Below are 17,784 nucleotides of genomic sequence, written 5' to 3'. Positions count from 1 at the left end.
CGACTGACGTGATGTTGTCCGATTGGATCAATACCGCCTGACCCTGAAGCAGGGGTTTCGCTTGACTTAGGGCATTGTAAATGGCCCTTAGTTCCAGAATGTTTATATGAAGAGATGTTTCCATGCTTGACCACAAGCCCTGGAAATTTTTTCCCTGTGTGACTGCCCCCCAGCCTCTCAGGCTGGCGTCCGTGGTCACCAGGACCCAATCCTGAATGCCAAATCTGCGGCCCTCTAGTAGATGAGCACTCTGCAGCCACCACAGAAGAGACACCCTTGTCCTTGTCGACAGGGTTATCCGCTGATGCATCTGAAGATGCGATCCGGACCATTTGTCCAGTAGATCCCACTGAAACGTTCTTGCATGGAATCTTCCGAATGGAATTGCTTCGTAAGAAGCCACCATTTTTCCCAGGACCCTCGTGCACTGATGCACTGACACCTGGCCTGGTTTTAGGAGGTTCCTGACTAGCTCGGATAACTCCCTGGCCTTCTCCTCCGGGAGAAACACCTTTTTCTGGACTGTGTCCAGAATCATTCCTAGGAACAGTAGACGTGTCGTTGGAATCAGCTGCGATTTTGGAATATTTAGGATCCACCCGTGCTGACGTAACACTACCTGAGATAGTGCTACTCCGACTTCTAACTGTTCCCTGGACCTTGCCCTTATCAGGAGATCGTCCAAGTAAGGGATAATTAAGATGCCTTTTCTTCGAAGAAGAATCATCATTTCGGCCATTACCTTGGTAAAGACCCGAGGTGCCGTGGACAACCCAAACGGCAGCGTCTGAAACTGATAATGACAGTTTTGTACTACAAACCTGAGGTACCCTTGGTGAGACGGGTAGATTGGGACGTGGAGATAAGCATCCTTGATGTCCAGAGACACCATATAGTCCCATTCTTCCAGGTTTGCTATCACCGCTCTGAGTGATTCCATCTTGAATTTGAACCTCTTTATGTAAGTGTTCAGGAATTTCAGATTTAAAATTGGTCTCACCGAACCGTCCGGCTTCGGTACCACAAACAGCGTGGAATAATACCCCTTTCCCTGTTGTAGGAGGGGTACCTTGATTATCACCTGCTGGGAATACAGCTTGTGAATGGCTTCCAAAACTGCCTGCCTGTCGGAGGGAGACTTTGGTAGAGCAGACTTCAGGAACCGGCGAGGGGGAAACGCCTCGAATTCCAGTTTGTACCCCTGCGATACCACCTGTAGAATCCAGGGGTCCACTTGCGAGTGAGCCCACTGCGCGTTGAAATTCTTGAGACGGGCCCCCACCATGTCTGAGTCTGCTTGTAAAGCCCCAGCGTCATGCTGAAGACTTGGCAGAAGCAGGGGAGGGCTTCTGCTCCTGGGAAGCGGCTGCATGGTGCAGTCTTTTTCCCCTTCCTCTGCCCCGGGTCAGGAAGGAATGGCCTTTAGCTCGCTTGTACTTATGGGAACGAAAGGACTGAGTTTGAAAAGACGGTGTCTTTTTCTGCTGATGTGAAGTGACCTGGGGTAAAAAGGTGGATTTTCCAGCCGTTGCCGTGGCCACCAGGTCCGATAGATCAGCCCCAAATAACTCCTCCCCTTTATACGGCAATACTTCCATATGTCGTTTGGAATCCGCATCTCCTGACCACTGTCGCGTCCATAACGCTCTTCTGGCAGAAATGGACATAGCACTTACTCTTGATGCCAGGGTGCAAATATCCCTCTGTGCATCACGCATATATAGTAATGCATCCTTCAAATGCTCTATAGTTAACAGTATATTGTCCCTATCCAGGGTATCAATATTTTCAGTCAGGGAATCCGACCACGCGACGCCAGCACTGCACATCCAGGCTGAAGCGATTGCTGGTCGCAGTATAACACCAGTATGTGTGTATATACTTTTAAGAATATTTTCCAGCCTTCTATCTGCTGGTTCTTTGAGGGTGGCCGTATCAGGAGACGGTAACGCTACTTGTTTTGATAAACGTGTGAGCGCCTTATCTACCCTAGGGGGTGTTTCCCAACGTGTCCTAACCTCTAACGGGAAAGGATATAGTGCCAATAATTTTTTAGAAATTAGCAGTTTTTTGTCGGGGGAAACCCACGCTTTATCACACACCTCATTTAACTCATCTGACTCAGGAAAAACTATTGGTAGTTTTTTCACACCCCACATAATACCCTTCTTTGTGGTACTTGTAGTGTCAGAAATGTTCAATGTTTCCTTCATTGCCGTGATCATGTAACGTGTGGCCCTACTGGACATTACGTTTGTCTCCTCACCGTCGACACTAGACTCAGTATCTGTGTCTGGGTCTGTGTCGACCCACTGAGGTAACGGGCGTTTTAGGGCCCCTGACGGTGTCTGAGACGCCTGGACAGGCACTAATTGATTTGCCGGCTGTCTCATGTCATCAACCGTTCTTTGCAAAGTGCTGACATTATCACTTAATTCTTTAAATACGATCATCCAGTCAGGTGTCGACTCCCTAGGAGGTGACATCACTAACCCAGGCAATTGCTCCGCCTCCACATCATTTTCCTCCTCATACATGTCGACACACACGTACCGACACACAGCACACACACCGGGAATGCTCTGATAGAGGACAGGACCCCACAAGCCCTTTGGAGAGACAGAGGGAGAGTCTGCCAGCACACACCAAGCGCTATATATATATATATACAGGGATAACCTTATATAAGTGTTACTCCCTTATAGCTGCTGTATAGTTTTTAGCTGCCAATAGTGCCCCCCCTTCTCTTTTTTACCCTGATTCAGTAGCAAGTCTGCAGGGGAGAGTCAGGGAGCCGTCCTTCCAGCGGAGCTGTGAGGGAAAATGGCGCTTGTGTGCTGAGGAGATAGGCTCCGCCCCTTCACGACGTCCTTATCTCCCGCTTTTTCTGTAAAAAATGGCAGGGGTTAAAATACATCCATATAGCCCAAGAGCTATATGTGATGTATTCTTTAGCCAACCTAAGGTATTATCTGTTATATTGCGTCTCAGGGCGCTCCCCCCCAGCGCCCTGCACCCTCAGTGACCGGAGTGTGAAGTGTGCTGAGAGCAATGGCGCACAGCTGCGGTGCTGTGCGCTACCTTAGTCTGAAGACAGGATCGTCTTCTGCCGCCGATTTCACCGGACCTCTTCGCTCTTCTGGCTCTGTAAGGGGGCCGGCGGCGCGGCTCCGGGACCCATCCAGGCTGAACCTGTGATCGTCCCTCTGGAGCTAATGTCCAGTAGCCTAAGAAACCCGATCCACTCTGCACGCAGGTGAGTCCGTTTCTTCTCCCCTTAGTCCCACGATGCAGTGAGCCTGTTGCCAGCAGGACTCACTGAAAATAAAAAAACCTAAAATATACTTTTATTCTAAGCAGCTCAGGAGAGCCACCTAGCCTGCACCCTTCTCGTTCGGGCACAAAAATCTAACTGAGGCTTGGAGGAGGGTCATAGGGGGAGGAGCCAGTGCACACCACCTGATCCTAAAGCTTTTATTCTTGTGCCCTGTCTCCTGCGGAGCCGCTATTCCCCATGGTCCTTACGGAGTCCCAGCATCCACTAGGACGTCAGAGAAATCATGTTTCTGCAATAATCAAATTACCTGTATTGCCTTGGCATTTACAGCATTCTCTGACCGTCAGGCAGCTAGTATGTTGCCTAGGTACAGTAGGCCTATGTCTTAACCTCCTGCTTTCTTAACTCTGCCACTAATGTCACCAACATATTTTTTTAAAGATTCTTGGAGCTACTGCCAGGCCAAAATACAGACTGGTGAATTGTAAGAGTCCCATGACCCAGAACCTGATAAACTTCCTGGACTGAGCTGCAATATTTAAGCCATGAAAGTAAGCATCTTGAAGCTCTATGTATGTAATTAAGTCTCCATTGCTAATGGTAAAGGGTACCTAATTCATGGATTCCATTTGAAAGGGTCTAGCACTGGCATATTTGTTAAATCTCATCAGGTCCAGTATAGTGTAAAATGCTGCTGCTGTTTCCTAGACAAGGAATAGTCTGCAATAAACGTTTGCTCTTATGTCTGAAGGAAATGGGATAATAGCCCCTGCTTTGATTAAGGCTTGTATGTGGTTCTCTAAGGAATACAGCTCTGCTGACATTGATGGAGGCCTGGATTGCAAATACTTTTTTTGTATTCTAATCAAATTCTATCTGATATCCATGAGACGGTCTAAACCCACTGGTCTTCAACAGTATGCATAAAATAGTTGGAAGTCTGCCCTTCTGAGTACTTCTCTGGCTGGGTTCTGTCTTGCAGTTCCTGGGAAAATGGACCACCAGTCTCTGTAAGGTGGAAGAGACATGTACCAACCATTGAACTGACCGCTCTAAGCCAGTGACATGTGGTGAGGTGAGGCAGAGCCTTTCCTGTCATTCTAACGTTTAAACCAGAGTTTTGACTGTATAAAGTATATGAAAAATACAAATAATATATATTCTAAATATCTTCTTTGTAATATTTTAATAATTTTTAACTCTGGAGTAAAAAAAAAGTCTACGGCAGTGCCTCCCTTGCCCATCTTTTCCGCACATCTTTTATCAAAACTCACCAAATTTCCAGCAGTATATACTGCTGCACCTGTGTATAATGCCCACATGAACCCTTTGGATAATAAATTGTGTGTAAATACAGCTCTGGTACTAGCCAGTGCCTCCTCATCCATTTACCTCACCGCAAGTCCCTGCTCTAAGCCAAGGCCAGGGAAGCTTGGCAGACAGTGGAGCAGGAAACCTTGATGGACCTGGAGACAGTAGAAGGAGGCAATATGGCACCTGCAACTGTTGTGAGAGTTCTGCCAAAGGACCTGTCAACATTGCCTCCCAAACCAGTGTAACCACTGATGGGAAACGTTCAGAGATACTGCGCCAAGTGAAGCCTCCACAGAGCTCAACTCACAGACTGTCCCCCAGTCAGAACGTGCATAACAGAAATCCGTTTTGCATTTTGAGCAAACACTTTTTGAATAGCTCCACTTTCTTCAGAGAGCGACCCTGCAGCATTGCCCTTACCAGACAAAGTGGAGAATGGAAATATAGAGGGGAGCAATATTAAACACACTCACACAATGTAGCCTGTATAGTCTTTAGCAGGTACAAGAAAACAACTACCGCAATGACCGAAATACCTGTAGCTCTAGTAACAGAGAACACGTGTGCAAACTGACATCTACAGGCAAGAAGGAACCACTTTCCTAAGCAGATTATACAGTGTTGTACATAGATAATAAGGCACTGACCTAAATAGATTAGCAAATATTGGCATAACACAATGACTACCGACATCATCTAAAGATCTTGCATACGGCCACCATACATAAACTTCACACAGCCATCAGCAGAATATTACTTCTATTGCCCTTGAATGTACAGAAGGGGATGAGTAACAAGCCTGTATCCTGGCAGGGAGTCTCTCCAGTGCTGTTGATTGCTGAAGATGTGCTGGTCAGTCCTGCTAATGGCTGCACCCGCTGAGAGGCTTATGTAGTGACTTCTGACAAGCTTGTCTGCACAGCACATACAAGGAAGGAGGAGATTGCTGGCTGCCTGAAAATTCCTTCTCCGTGGCTGTGGGTAGGAAGCAGGCTGGACACAGATCCCACAGCTGATGCTGGAGCCGCAAACCCCAGTCCCGTCGATAAGGCGCCTACATGACCCTGAAAAGTAGCCTAAACAAGGCTTGAGTGGCTACCCGCTTAGTGGTAGAACCTATTTACCTGCTACAAGTGCCTCTGGTTAGTGGTGGTGCTGCAGTGTCTCCAGACACTGAAATCGGGAAGCCCAGGCACAGTCTGCCCCAGAAGAAAAATACAATACTACTCCACCGGCACTTGAATTAAATGTCAGGTGGTGTGTAGTAGGGGAGGAACAAAGCAAAAATCTATGAAGATTTAAAGTGCCAGGCTCCACACACCACCTTTAATACCCCAGTGTTACTCCAGTGTCCCCAAGGGAAGAAATAATAATGGTTAGAGATTCAGAACTAGAGACTGTAGGTACCATCTCACCTTTTTATCCCAGCAACAAGAAGAGAAGCCCATGGCTGGTGCATGCTTAGACACATGCCCTGGTCACTCATCTCTTGCAACTCACGGTCTTGTAATCGAAGCTGGTTTCTCTCTTTGTGTTCTGTAGTGGATGCAGGGGCATTTTGTCTGTTTGGGCCTGAGTTCACCTGATCAACCCACTGGTACATCAAAAAAAAGAATATTTTAGCTAAACAACTGAAATAACGCTGCATTTCCATGTTGCAGTCATGTCGTCGAAATGTCAGAAATGCCAACATTGTCAAAACGTTGGGCTGACATTGAAATCAGTGTCAACATTCTAACTATATTGACATGTCTACATGTAAAGGTGGACGCATGTTCACAAAATATACCGAACCAGTATTTCCAAACAGACCCCTGTTCATTAATACTATAAATTCTTATAAAGCTGTGAAAAACAAAACAAAAAACACAACTTCGGAAATGTAATCTTGTTAGCCGGAGCAACATGAACTGAAGCAAATACGTGGAAACTACATGAGCAAAGAAATTAGATTTCTCTAAAAACAATTTAACATTAAAGCATGTAAAACCTGTGGCTACCAAAGAGTGGATAAATTGATGTACTCTATTTGCTGTAGACATACGAGTATGAGAAATGCTAGAGTAGCATGTTGGTCATCTAAATCTGTGTGCCCAGACTAAGTAATCTGCCTAGAACAGATGGATATAGATGTAAGGAAAGAGAAACTAAATCAAGTGCTTAAAATGGAGTATTCACAAAACAGTGATCAACCACACTAGTTTAGGATGAAACATTCCCAACCCTTTCTCCTTAACTATTAAGCTGAGTATATACCACATTTATAAATCTGCAGATGCTGCAGAAACAGAGTTGTTTGCACACACTAACCAACCATCACTGCGACCCAAAGATATATCTGTGCTGAGGACATTGGCCAATTCATCCTTTACTCTGTACACACCTGCAGATCGTTGTTGTGAAATGCGACAAAACCTGCAAGTTACATAATGGTCTGGCCTTCTATAAAGCACAAATATCCGCAGTTTGATGCACCATCGGTCACACTATCGGACCTCTGAGCGATGCCATCTTAGCTCAGAAAGCCTCTGAGCGATGCCATCTTAGCTCAGAAAGTCCAACGCAAGTAAGACGCAGCTGGCGCTCCTGGGCGGTGACTCGGAAGTGTCTTAGCGCACATGTGGAGGTTGTCTGTCTTATAGGTTTGTCTGAGGCATGTTACTAAAAAGGAGTTTTAAAAGGGGAAAGTGTCTTAGCGCACATGTGGAGGTTGTCTGTCTTATAGGTTTGTCTGAGGCATGTTAGTAAAAATAAGATTTTACTCACCGGTAAATCTATTTCTCGTAGTCCGTAGTGGATGCTGGGACTCCGTAAGGACCATGGGGAATAGCGGCTCCGCAGGAGACTGGGCAGAACTAAAGAAAGCTTTAGGACTACCTGGTGTGCACTGGCTCCTCCCTCTATGACCCTCCTCCAGACCTCAGTTAGGATACTGTGCCCGGAAGAGCTGACACAATAAGGAAGGATTTTGAATCCCGGGTAAGACTCATACCAGCCACACCAATCACACCGTATAACTCGTGATACTATACCCAGTTAACAGTATGAACAATAACTGAGCCTCTCAACAGATGGCTCAACAATAACCCTTTAGTTAAACAATAACTATATACAAGTATTGCAGACAATCCGCACTTGGGATGGGCGCCCAGCATCCACTACGGACTACGAGAAATTGATTTACCGGTGAGTAAAATCTTATTTTCTCTGACGTCCTAAGTGGATGCTGGGACTCCGTAAGGACCATGGGGATTATACCAAAGCTCCCAAACGGGCGGGAGAGTGCGGATGACTCTGCAGCACCGAATGGGCAAACTCTAGGTCCTCCTCAGCCAGGGTGTCAAACTTGTAGAATTTAGCAAATGTGTTTGACCCCGACCAAGTAGCTGCTTGGCAAAGTTGTAGAGCCGAGACCCCTCGGGCAGCCGCCCAAGAAGAGCCCACCTTCCTCGTGGAATGGGCTTTCACTGATTTAGGATGCGGCAGTCCAGCCGCAGAATGTGCAAGTTGAATCGTACTACAGATCCAGCGAGCAATAGTCTGCTTTGAAGCAGGAGCACCCAGCTTGTTGGGTGCATACAGGATAAACAACGAGTCAGTTTTCCTGACACTAGCTGTCCTGGAAACATAAATTCTCAGGGCCCTGACTACGTCCAACAACTTGGAAGCCTCCAAGTCTTTAGTAGACGCAGGCACCACGATAGGTTGGTTCAAATGAAAGGCTGATACCACCTTAGGGAGAAACTGGGGACGAGTCCTCAATTCTGCCCTATCCATATGGAAAATCAGATAAGGGCTTTTACATGACAAAGCCGCCAATTCTGACACACACCTGGCCGAAGCCAAGGCCAACAGCATGACCACTTTCCACGTGAGATATTTTAATTCCACGGTTTTAAGTGGCTCAAACCAATGTGACTTTAGGAAATCCAACACCACGTTGAGATCCCAAGGTGCCACTGGAGGCACAAAAGGGGGCTGAATATGCAGCACTCCCTTAACAAAAGTCTGAACTTCAGGTAGTGAAGCCAGTTCTCTCTGGAAGAAAATCGATAAAGCCGAAATCTGGACCTTAATGGAACCCAATTTTAGGCCCATAGTCACCCCTGACTGTAGGAAGTGCAGAAAACGGCCCAGCTGAAATTCCTCCGTTGGGGCCTTCCTGGCCTCACACCACGCAACATATTTTCGCCAAATGCGGTGATAATGGTTTGCGGTCACTTCTTTCCTAGCTTTAATCAGCGTAGGAATGACTTCCTCCGGAATGCCCTTTGCCTTCAGGATCCGGTGTTCAACCGCCATGCTGTCAAACGCAGCCGCGGTAAGTCTTGGAACAGACAGGGCCCCTGCTGCAGTAGGCCCTGTCTGAGCGGCAGAGGCCATGGGTCCTCTGAGATCATTTCTTGAAGTTCCGGGTACCAAGCTCTTCTTGGCCAATCCGGAACAATGAGTATAGTTCTTACTCCTCTTCTCCTTATTATCCTCAGTACCTTGGGTATGAGAGGAAGAGGAGGGAACACATAAACCGACCGTTACACCCAAGGTGTTACTAGAGCGTCCACAGCTATCGCCTGAGGGTCTCTTGACCTGTCGCAATATCTTTCTAGCTTTTTGTTTAGGCGGGACGCCATCATGTCCACCTGTGGCCTTTCCCAACGGTTTACAATCAGTTGGAAGACTTCTGGATGAAGTCCCCACTCTCCCGGGTGGAGGTCGTGCCTGCTGAGGAAGTCTGCTTCCCAGTTGTCCACTCCCGGAATGAACACTGCTGACAGTGCTAACACGTGATTTTCCGACCATCGGAGAATCCTTGTGGCTTCTGCCATCGCCGTCCTGCTTCTTGTGCCGCCCTGTCGGTTTACATGGGCGACTGCCGTGATGTTGTCTGACTGGATCAGTACCGGCTGGTTTTGAAGCAGGGGTTTTGCCTGACTTAGGGCATTGTAAATGGCCCTCAGTTCCAGAATATTTATGTGTAGGGAAGTCTCCTGACTTGACCATAGTCCTTGGAAGTTTCTTCCCTGTGTGACTGCCCCCCAGCCTCGAAGGCTGGCATCCGTGGTCACCAGGTCCCAGTCCTGTATGCCGAATCTGCGGCCCTCTTGAAGATGAGCACTTTGCAGCCACCACAGCAGAGACACCCTGGTCCTTGGAGACAGGGTTATCAGCCGATGCATCTGAAGATGCGATCCGGACCACTTGTCCAACAGGTCCCACTGAAAAGTCCTTGCATGGAACCTGCCGAATGGAATTGCTTCGTAGGCAGCTACCATTTTTCCAGGACTCGCGTGCAGTGATGCACCGACACCTGTTTTGGTTTCAGGAGGCCTCTGACTAGAGATGACAGCTCCTTGGCTTTCTCCTCCGGGAGAAACACTTTTTTCTGTTCTGTGTCCAGAACCATCCCCAGGAACAGTAGACGTGTCGTAGGGACCAGCTGTGACTTTGGAATATTTAGAATCCAACCGTGCTGTTGTAGCACCTCCCGAGATAGTGCTACCCCGACCAACAACTGCTCCCTGGACCTCGCCTTTATCAGGAGATCGTCCAAGTACGGGATAATTAAAACTCCCTTTTTTCGAAGGAGTATCATCATTTCGGCCATTACCTTGGTAAATACCCTCGGTGCCGTGGACAGACCAAACGGCAACGTCTGGAATTGGTAATGACAATCCTGTACCACAAATCTGAGGTACTCCTGGTGATGATGGTAAATGGGGACATGCAGGTAAGCATCCTTGATGTCCAGTGATACCATGTAATCCCCCTCGTCCAGGCTTGAAATAACCGCCCTGAGCGATTCCATCTTGAACTTGATTTTTTTTATATATGTGTTCAAGGATTTCAAATTTAAAATGGGTCTCACCGAACCGTCCGGTTTCGGTACCACAAACATTGTGGAATAGTAACCCCGTCCTTGTTGAAGGAGGGGCACCTTGACTATCACCTGCTGGGAATACAGCTTGTGAATTGCCTCTAGCACTGCCTCCCTGCCTGAGGGAGTTGTTGGCAAGGCAGATTTGAGGAAACGGCGGGGGGGGAGACGTCTCGAATTCCAGCCTGTACCCCTGAGATACTACTTGAAGGATCCAGGGATCCACCCGTGAGCGAGCCCACTGATTGCTGAAGTTTTTGAGACGGGCCCCCACCGTACCTGGCTCCGCCTGTGGAGCCCCAGCGTCATGCGGTAGACGACTTTTGCTCCTGGGAAATGGCTGTATGCTGCAGCTTTTTCCCTCTACCTCTGCCTCTGGGCAGAAAGGACGCGCCTTTAACCCGCTTGCCTTTATGGGGCATAAAGGACTGTACCTGATAATACGGTGCTTTCCCCGAACAACTCCTCACCCTTATAAGGCAAAACTTCCATGTGCCTTTTAGAATCTGCATCACCCGTCCACTGCAGGGTCCATAATCCTCTCCTGGCAGAAATGGACATTGCACTTATTTTAGATGCCAGCCGGCAAATATCCCTCTGTGCATCTCTCATGTATAAGACTGCATCTTTTATATGCTCTATGGATAGCAATATAGTGTCCCTGTCTAGGGTATCAATATTTTCCGACAGGGAATCTGACCACGCAGCTGCAGCACTGCACATCCATGCTGAAGCAATAGCTGGTCTCAGTATAATACCTGAGTGTGTATATACAGACTTCAGGATAGCCTCCTGCTTCCTATCAGCAGGCTCCTTTAGGGCGGCAGTGTCCGGAGACGGTAGTGCCACCTTCTTTGACAAGCGTGTGAGCGCTTTATCCACCCTAGGGGATGTTTCCCAACGTGACCTATCCTCTGGCGGGAAAGGGTACGCCATTATTAACCTTTTAGAAATTACCAGTTTCTTATCGGGGGAAGCCCACGCTTCTTCACACACCTCATTTAATTCCTCAGATGGGGGAAAAACCACTGGTAGTTTTTTCTCCCCAAACATAATACCCTTTTTTGTGGTTCCTGGGGTAATATCAGAAATGTGCAACACATTTTTCATTGCCTCAATCATGTAACGTGTGGCCCTATTGGAATGTACATTTGTCTCATCGTCGTCGACACTGGATTCAGTATCCGTGTCGACATCTGTGTCTGCCATCTGAGGTAGCGGTCGTTTTAGAGCCCCTGATGGCTTTTGAGTCAGCTGGGCAGGCACAAGCCGAGAAGCCGGCTGTCCCACATCTGATATGTCGTCAAACCTTTTATGTAAGGAGTTGACACTTTCACGTAATTCCTTCCACAAGTCCATCCACTCAGGTGTCGACCCCGCAGGGGGTGACATCACATTTATCGGCACTTGCTCCGCCTCCACATAAGCCTCCTCATCAAACATGTCGACACAGCCGTACCGACACACCGCACACACACAGGGAATGCTCTGACTGAGGACAGGACCCCACAAAGCACTTTGGGGAGACAGAGAGAGAGTATGCCAGCACACACCAACAGCGCTATATAACACAGGGATTAACACTATAACTGAGTGATTTTTCCCAATAGCTGCTTGTATACACAATATTGCGCCTAAATTTAGTGCCCCCCCTCTCTTTTTTACCCTATGTAGTCTGGAAACTGCAGGGGAGAGCCTGGGAGCGATCCTTCCAGCGGAGCTGTGAGGGAAAATGGCGCCAGTGTGCTGAGGGAGATAGCCCCGCCCCTTTTTCGGCGGACTTCTCCCACTTTTTTCTATGTATATCTGGCAGGGGTATTTTACACATATATAGTCTCTATGACTATATGATGTGTTTTTTTGCCAGCCAAGGTACTTAATATTGCAGCCCAGGGCGCCCCCTCCCCTCCCAGCGCCCTGCACCCATCAGTGACCGGAGTGTGAGGTGTGCATGGGAAGCAATGGCGCACAGCTGCAGTGCTGTGCGCTACCTTGTTTGAAGACCGAAGTCTTCTGCCGCCGATTTCCAGGACTCTTCTTGCTTCTGGCTCTGTAAGGGGGACGGCGGCGCGGCTCCGGGAACGGACGATCGAGGCCGGGCCCTGTGTTCGATCCCTCTGGAGCTAATGGTGTCCAGTAGCCTTAGAAGTCCAAGCTAGCTGCAAGCAGGTAGGTTCGCTTCTCTCCCCTTAGTCCCTCGTAGCAGTGAGTCTGTTGCCAGCAGATCTCACTGAAAATAAAAAACCTAAAATAAACTTTCTTTTTCTAGGAGCTCAGGAGAGCCCCTAGTGTGCATCCAGCTCAGCCGGGCACAAAATTCTAACTGAGGTCTGGAGGAGGGTCATAGAGGGAGGAGCCAGTGCACACCAGGTAGTCCTAAAGCTTTCTTTAGTTGTGCCCAGTCTCCTGCGGAGCCGCTATTCCCCATGGTCCTTACGGAGTCCCAGCATCCACTTAGGACGTCAGAGAAAAGGGGTTTTGCGCATAGGCTCTCAAACGCTCACATAGGAAGCCATACTTAGATGTAGAAGCTACACTGCCATAGGGGTAGTGGCTTCTGAGGGTGTGAAAGTGAGCTTCTCAGACTTTGCAAATTTGGACACACAGATGTACTCATGAGAAGGACTTTGTAACAGTATTTGCATAAAGTCGCATCGATGGGGTCCATCTGATGGCCAAGAACGCTGGTCTAGAAGCTGTATCCCTCTTATATACAATATATCATAATACAAAGAACAAGACATAAAATAGTCTCCTCCTCTTGTTTATGACGTATCTCTGGTTCTTCTCTCCCCAGTATCAGCCTTTATGGCTCTGTGCAATATTTATTATCCATGTTACTCTGTAGTATAGAAAAGAGTAATGGAAGAGACCTTAATGGCAGCAGCTTATTATTATTATTATTATTATTACTATTATTCTAAATAATAACCTTCCATCAGTCTCTGGGAGTGCTGGAGATATGTTTTAGGCAACCGGGAGGAAGGTAGGAGGTGAGGGTATAGTGTAAGTGTGTTACTCTTGTGTAATCCGACTGTAGTGGGTCTGTGTGCAGCTTGAGTGTGTGCAGAAGTATAATAGAAGAGAACATAGGTGCGCACTGCTTCACTCATACAGTGCACGGAACGGACTGGCCAAGTCACCCACAGGTGACAGCTTCCGCTGATTAGGGCTCGCGCATGTCACAGCTCCCACAGGTCACGGCTCCTGCATGTCACAGCTCCCTCTAGCTGGGGCTGCAGACAATCACAGCAACAAATACACCAATATATCTGCAGATATATTGGTCATTGGCTGTGCTGCACAGCTGATGTGATACAGTATGTCTGTGAACGACGTCATTCACAGACATATCGTTTGAATACACCCGCTGACCATTAAACAATATATCATCCATTCAAATGAACGGACGATATAACGTCCAGTATGTACTCGCTTTAGTAGCTGGATAAACCATTAACCACTCTCTGCCTCAAGAGCTAAACAAAGAAATGCCAAATAATGTAACATTATACATATATTCCAATAATGTTGCTTTATCACCTGAGAGGTACACATTGTTTCAGCATGCTACATAAAGTGGCTTACCATTGGTGGAGCCAATAACAGGCTGGGATTCAAAAGATAGGAATCGCTCCCAGTCTCCCCTGAATTTTTTAATGGCTTCACTACTGTACCAGAGTTAATGGCTTGCACAGCTTCTTCAAACCTATCAGAAAAAAAAGATAAAATATTATACTGTACCCCCCAGTGCCGCATTTGAACTGGGATCTGCGGTGAAAAATGTTGATGCAGAAAGTAACCTCCGCATTACTGAATTGGAGAGATCAGAGTGGAGGTTGTCACAGCAACCCAAACAGTGTAAGGAAAAACCCTGCAGTTTGTGGACAGCTACAACAAGTGTCCTGTGAGGGATACTGACTACAGATGGGAGACTTTAGATCATAGGTCTGCAAACTCAGTCCTCATTACCCCACACAGTGCATGTTTTGCAGGTCTTCTCACAGAATCACAAGTGAAATAATTAACTCCACCTGCAGACCTTTTAAAATGTGTCTGTGAGTAATTAATACACCTGTGCACCTGCTGGGTTACCTGCAAAACATGCACCGTGTGGGGTAATAAGGACCGAGTTTACAGACCTATGCTTTAGATCAGTGGTTCTCAAACTCGGTCCTCAGGACCCCACACAGTGCATGTTTTGCAGGTAACCAGCAAGTGCACAGGTGTATTAATTACTCACTGACACATTTTAAAAGGTCCACAGGTGGAGCTAATTACTTCACTTGTGATTCTGTGAGGAGACCTGCAAAACATGCACTGTGTGGGGTCCTGAGGACCGAGTTTGTGAACCTGTGCTTTAGATAAACTGAGATGAGAGGAGTGAGGTGTGAGAGATGCTGTAATAGAGGCTTAAGGGTTTATTTACCGAGATGGGAGTTCTATTTAAGATGGAATGTTGCTCATAGCAACCAATCAGATTCTACTGCTCATTTATCTAGCACCTCCTAAAAGATAATGGGGCTAATTCAGTAAGGATAGCAAATTCTGCTAATCAGCAGAATTTGCTATCCTTTGGATTGCATGATGGGGGCCGTCCATCACTGGGCAAGGCATCCTAGCATGCTGACCGGTGCTTCCCCACCTTGATGAAGCAGAAATTGCGATCGCCTCGCAATTTTTGCTTCATCGTAAAAATTACTGATGCCACCTGCCAGCGCAGCTTAGCTGCGGCCGCAGGAGACCTGGCGGCATCTTACCCACTGCGACGGCTGCGTGTGACGTCACGCAGCGATCACGGCCCCGTTCATGACAAACCGCCCACCATTCGCGACGCTCCACCCCCTCCTCCATGGAAACATCACTTTAGACGGGAGATCGGGCACGATTAAACAATTGAATCCCCCCATGTTTGGTATTGGATTATTAGGAAGAGGAGAACACTGTCTACCATGTCTATACTATAGAACAGAGTTTCCATCATTAGAATTGAGGTTTTAATAATATCCATGCTTGAGTTCAGATAGTTAAATTGAATTAACTGAGGTACTAATTAAGTCACCTGTGCTCAAGCATGGAGATCCTTAAAACCTGGGCTGTAATGGCGGAGTTTGGGAAACTCTGCTATAGGCATAGGCAGGACTACCATAATGACCCTTTACAGTGGGATACTCACAAATTACACAGGTACTGTGGCTGAACAAACCCAGGTAAAATGGAGGCTTGAAATCAGCCAGCCACAGAACCTGTGTAATTCATGAGTGTGAGAAGGTCAGAATGGGTAGTTCCGCAACAGGTTAATATATCAGACTGTAACCTTTAATGGATGGCAGCCCGTAAACAACCATATTTATAATTTCCACAAGTTGTGATAATTTGAGTTTCGGTGGTGCTCCCAGAGTCAGTAAATTACTTGACAAAAAAGGGAATAGAGGGAAGAAAGACTCTGTGCTGGGGCACTCTTATGATTATTATTAGACAATAAAACTTAAACTTTTAATTCTTATATTAAAATAATGTGACTGGACAACATAATACATCAGAAAGATTCTTATACAGTTGCAAAGTGCCTTGTATACTTTCAGCTTAGTTTACATAATTCATTCCACATAGAAAATAAGAATTTACTTACCGATAATTCTATTTCTCATAGTCCGTAGTGGATGCTGGGGACTCCGAAAGGACCATGGGGAATAGCGGCTCCGCAGGAGACTGGGCACAAAAGTAAAAGCTTTAGGACTACCTGGTGTGCACTGGCTCCTCCCCCTATGACCCTCCTCCAAGCCTCAGTTAGGATACTGTGCCCGGACGAGCGTACACAATAAGGAAGGATTTTGAATCCCGGGTAAGACTCATACCAGCCACACCAATCACACCGTACAACTTGTGATCTGAACCCAGTTAACAGCATGATAACAGAGGAGCCTCTGAAAAGATGGCTCACAACAATAATAACCCGATTTTTGTAACAATAACTATGTACAAGTATTGCAGACAATCCGCACTTGGGATGGGCGCCCAGCATCCACTACGGACTATGAGAAATAGAATTATCGGTAAGTAAATTCTTATTTTCTCTGACGTCCTAGTGGATGCTGGGGACTCCGAAAGGACCATGGGGATTATACCAAAGCTCCCAAACGGGCGGGAGAGTGCGGATGACTCTGCAGCACCGAATGAGAGAACTCCAGGTCCTCCTCAGCCAGGGTATCAAATTTGTAGAATTTAGCAAACGTGTTTGCCCCTGACCAAGTAGCTGCTCGGCAAAGTTGTAAAGCCGAGACCCCTCGGGCAGCCGCCCAAGATGAGCCCACTTTCCGTGTGGAATGGGCTTTTACAGATTTTGGCTGTGGCAGGCCTGCCACAGAATGTGCAAGCTGAATTGTACTACAAATCCAACGAGCAATAGTCTGCTTAGAAGCAGGAGCACCCAGCTTGTTGGGTGCATACAGGATAAACAGCGAGTCAGATTTTCTGACTCCAGCCGTCCTGGAAACATATATTTTCAGGGCCCTGACTACGTCCAGCAACTTGGAATCCTCCAAGTCCCTAGTAGCCGCAGGTACTACAATAGGCTGGTTTAAGTGAAACGCTGAAACCACCTTAGGGAGAAATTGAGGACGAGTCCTCAATTCTGCCCTGTCCGTATGAAAAATTAGGTAAGGGCTTTTATAGGATAAAGCCGCCAATTCTGAGACACGCCTGGCTGAAGCCAGGGCTAACAGCATTACCACTTTCCATGTGAGATATTTTAAGTCCACAGTGGTGAGTGGTTCAAACCAATGTGATTTTAGGAACCCCAAAACTACATTGAGATCCCAAGGTGCCACTGGAGGCACAAAAGGAGGCTGTATATGCAGTACCCCCTTGACAAATGTCTGAACTTCAGGAACTGAAGCTAGTTCTTTTTGGAAGAATATCGACAGGGCCGAAATTTGAACCTTAATGGACCCTAATTTTAGGCCCATAGACAGTCCTGTTTGCAGGAAATGCAGGAAACGACCCAGTTGAAATTCCTCTGTAGGGGCCTTCCTGGCCTCACACCACGCAACATATTTACGCCAAATACGGTGATAATGTTGCACAGTTACATCCTTCCTGGCTTTGATCAGGGTAGGGATGACTTCATCCGGAATGCCTTTTTCCTTCAGGATCCGGCGTTCAACCGCCATGCCGTCAAACGCAGCCGCGGTAAGTCTTGGAACAGACAGGGTCCCTGCTGGAGCAGGTCCTTTCTTAGACGTAGAGGCCACGGGTCTTCCGTGAGCATCTCTTGAAGTTCCGGGTACCAAGTCCTTCTTGGCCAATCCGGAGCCAC

General features: G+C 47.3%; 1 protein-coding gene across 4 annotated transcripts in view; it reads right to left on the bottom strand.

Moving 5' to 3' along the window:
- The window catches only part of TRIP4 (thyroid hormone receptor interactor 4), a 177,889-nt gene that overhangs the window by 56,296 nt on the left and 103,809 nt on the right, over nt 1-17,784 (bottom strand). For all 4 annotated transcript variants that reach the window (XM_063926356.1, XM_063926357.1, XM_063926358.1 and 1 more), the window contains exons 7-8: nt 14,055-14,175; nt 6,007-6,185 (exon numbers count right to left, since the gene is read on the bottom strand). In XM_063926356.1, the coding sequence (XP_063782426.1) occupies nt 6,007-6,185; nt 14,055-14,175 (300 nt within the window). The remainder of the gene's footprint in view (nt 1-6,006; nt 6,186-14,054; nt 14,176-17,784) is intronic.

Source organism: Pseudophryne corroboree, chromosome 6 (assembly GCF_028390025.1).
Source record: "Pseudophryne corroboree isolate aPseCor3 chromosome 6, aPseCor3.hap2, whole genome shotgun sequence".
Taxonomy (NCBI): Eukaryota; Metazoa; Chordata; class Amphibia; order Anura; family Myobatrachidae; genus Pseudophryne; species Pseudophryne corroboree.
Note: the sequence above shows the minus strand (reverse complement) of the source record. Positions and strands in the feature narration are given on the sequence as shown.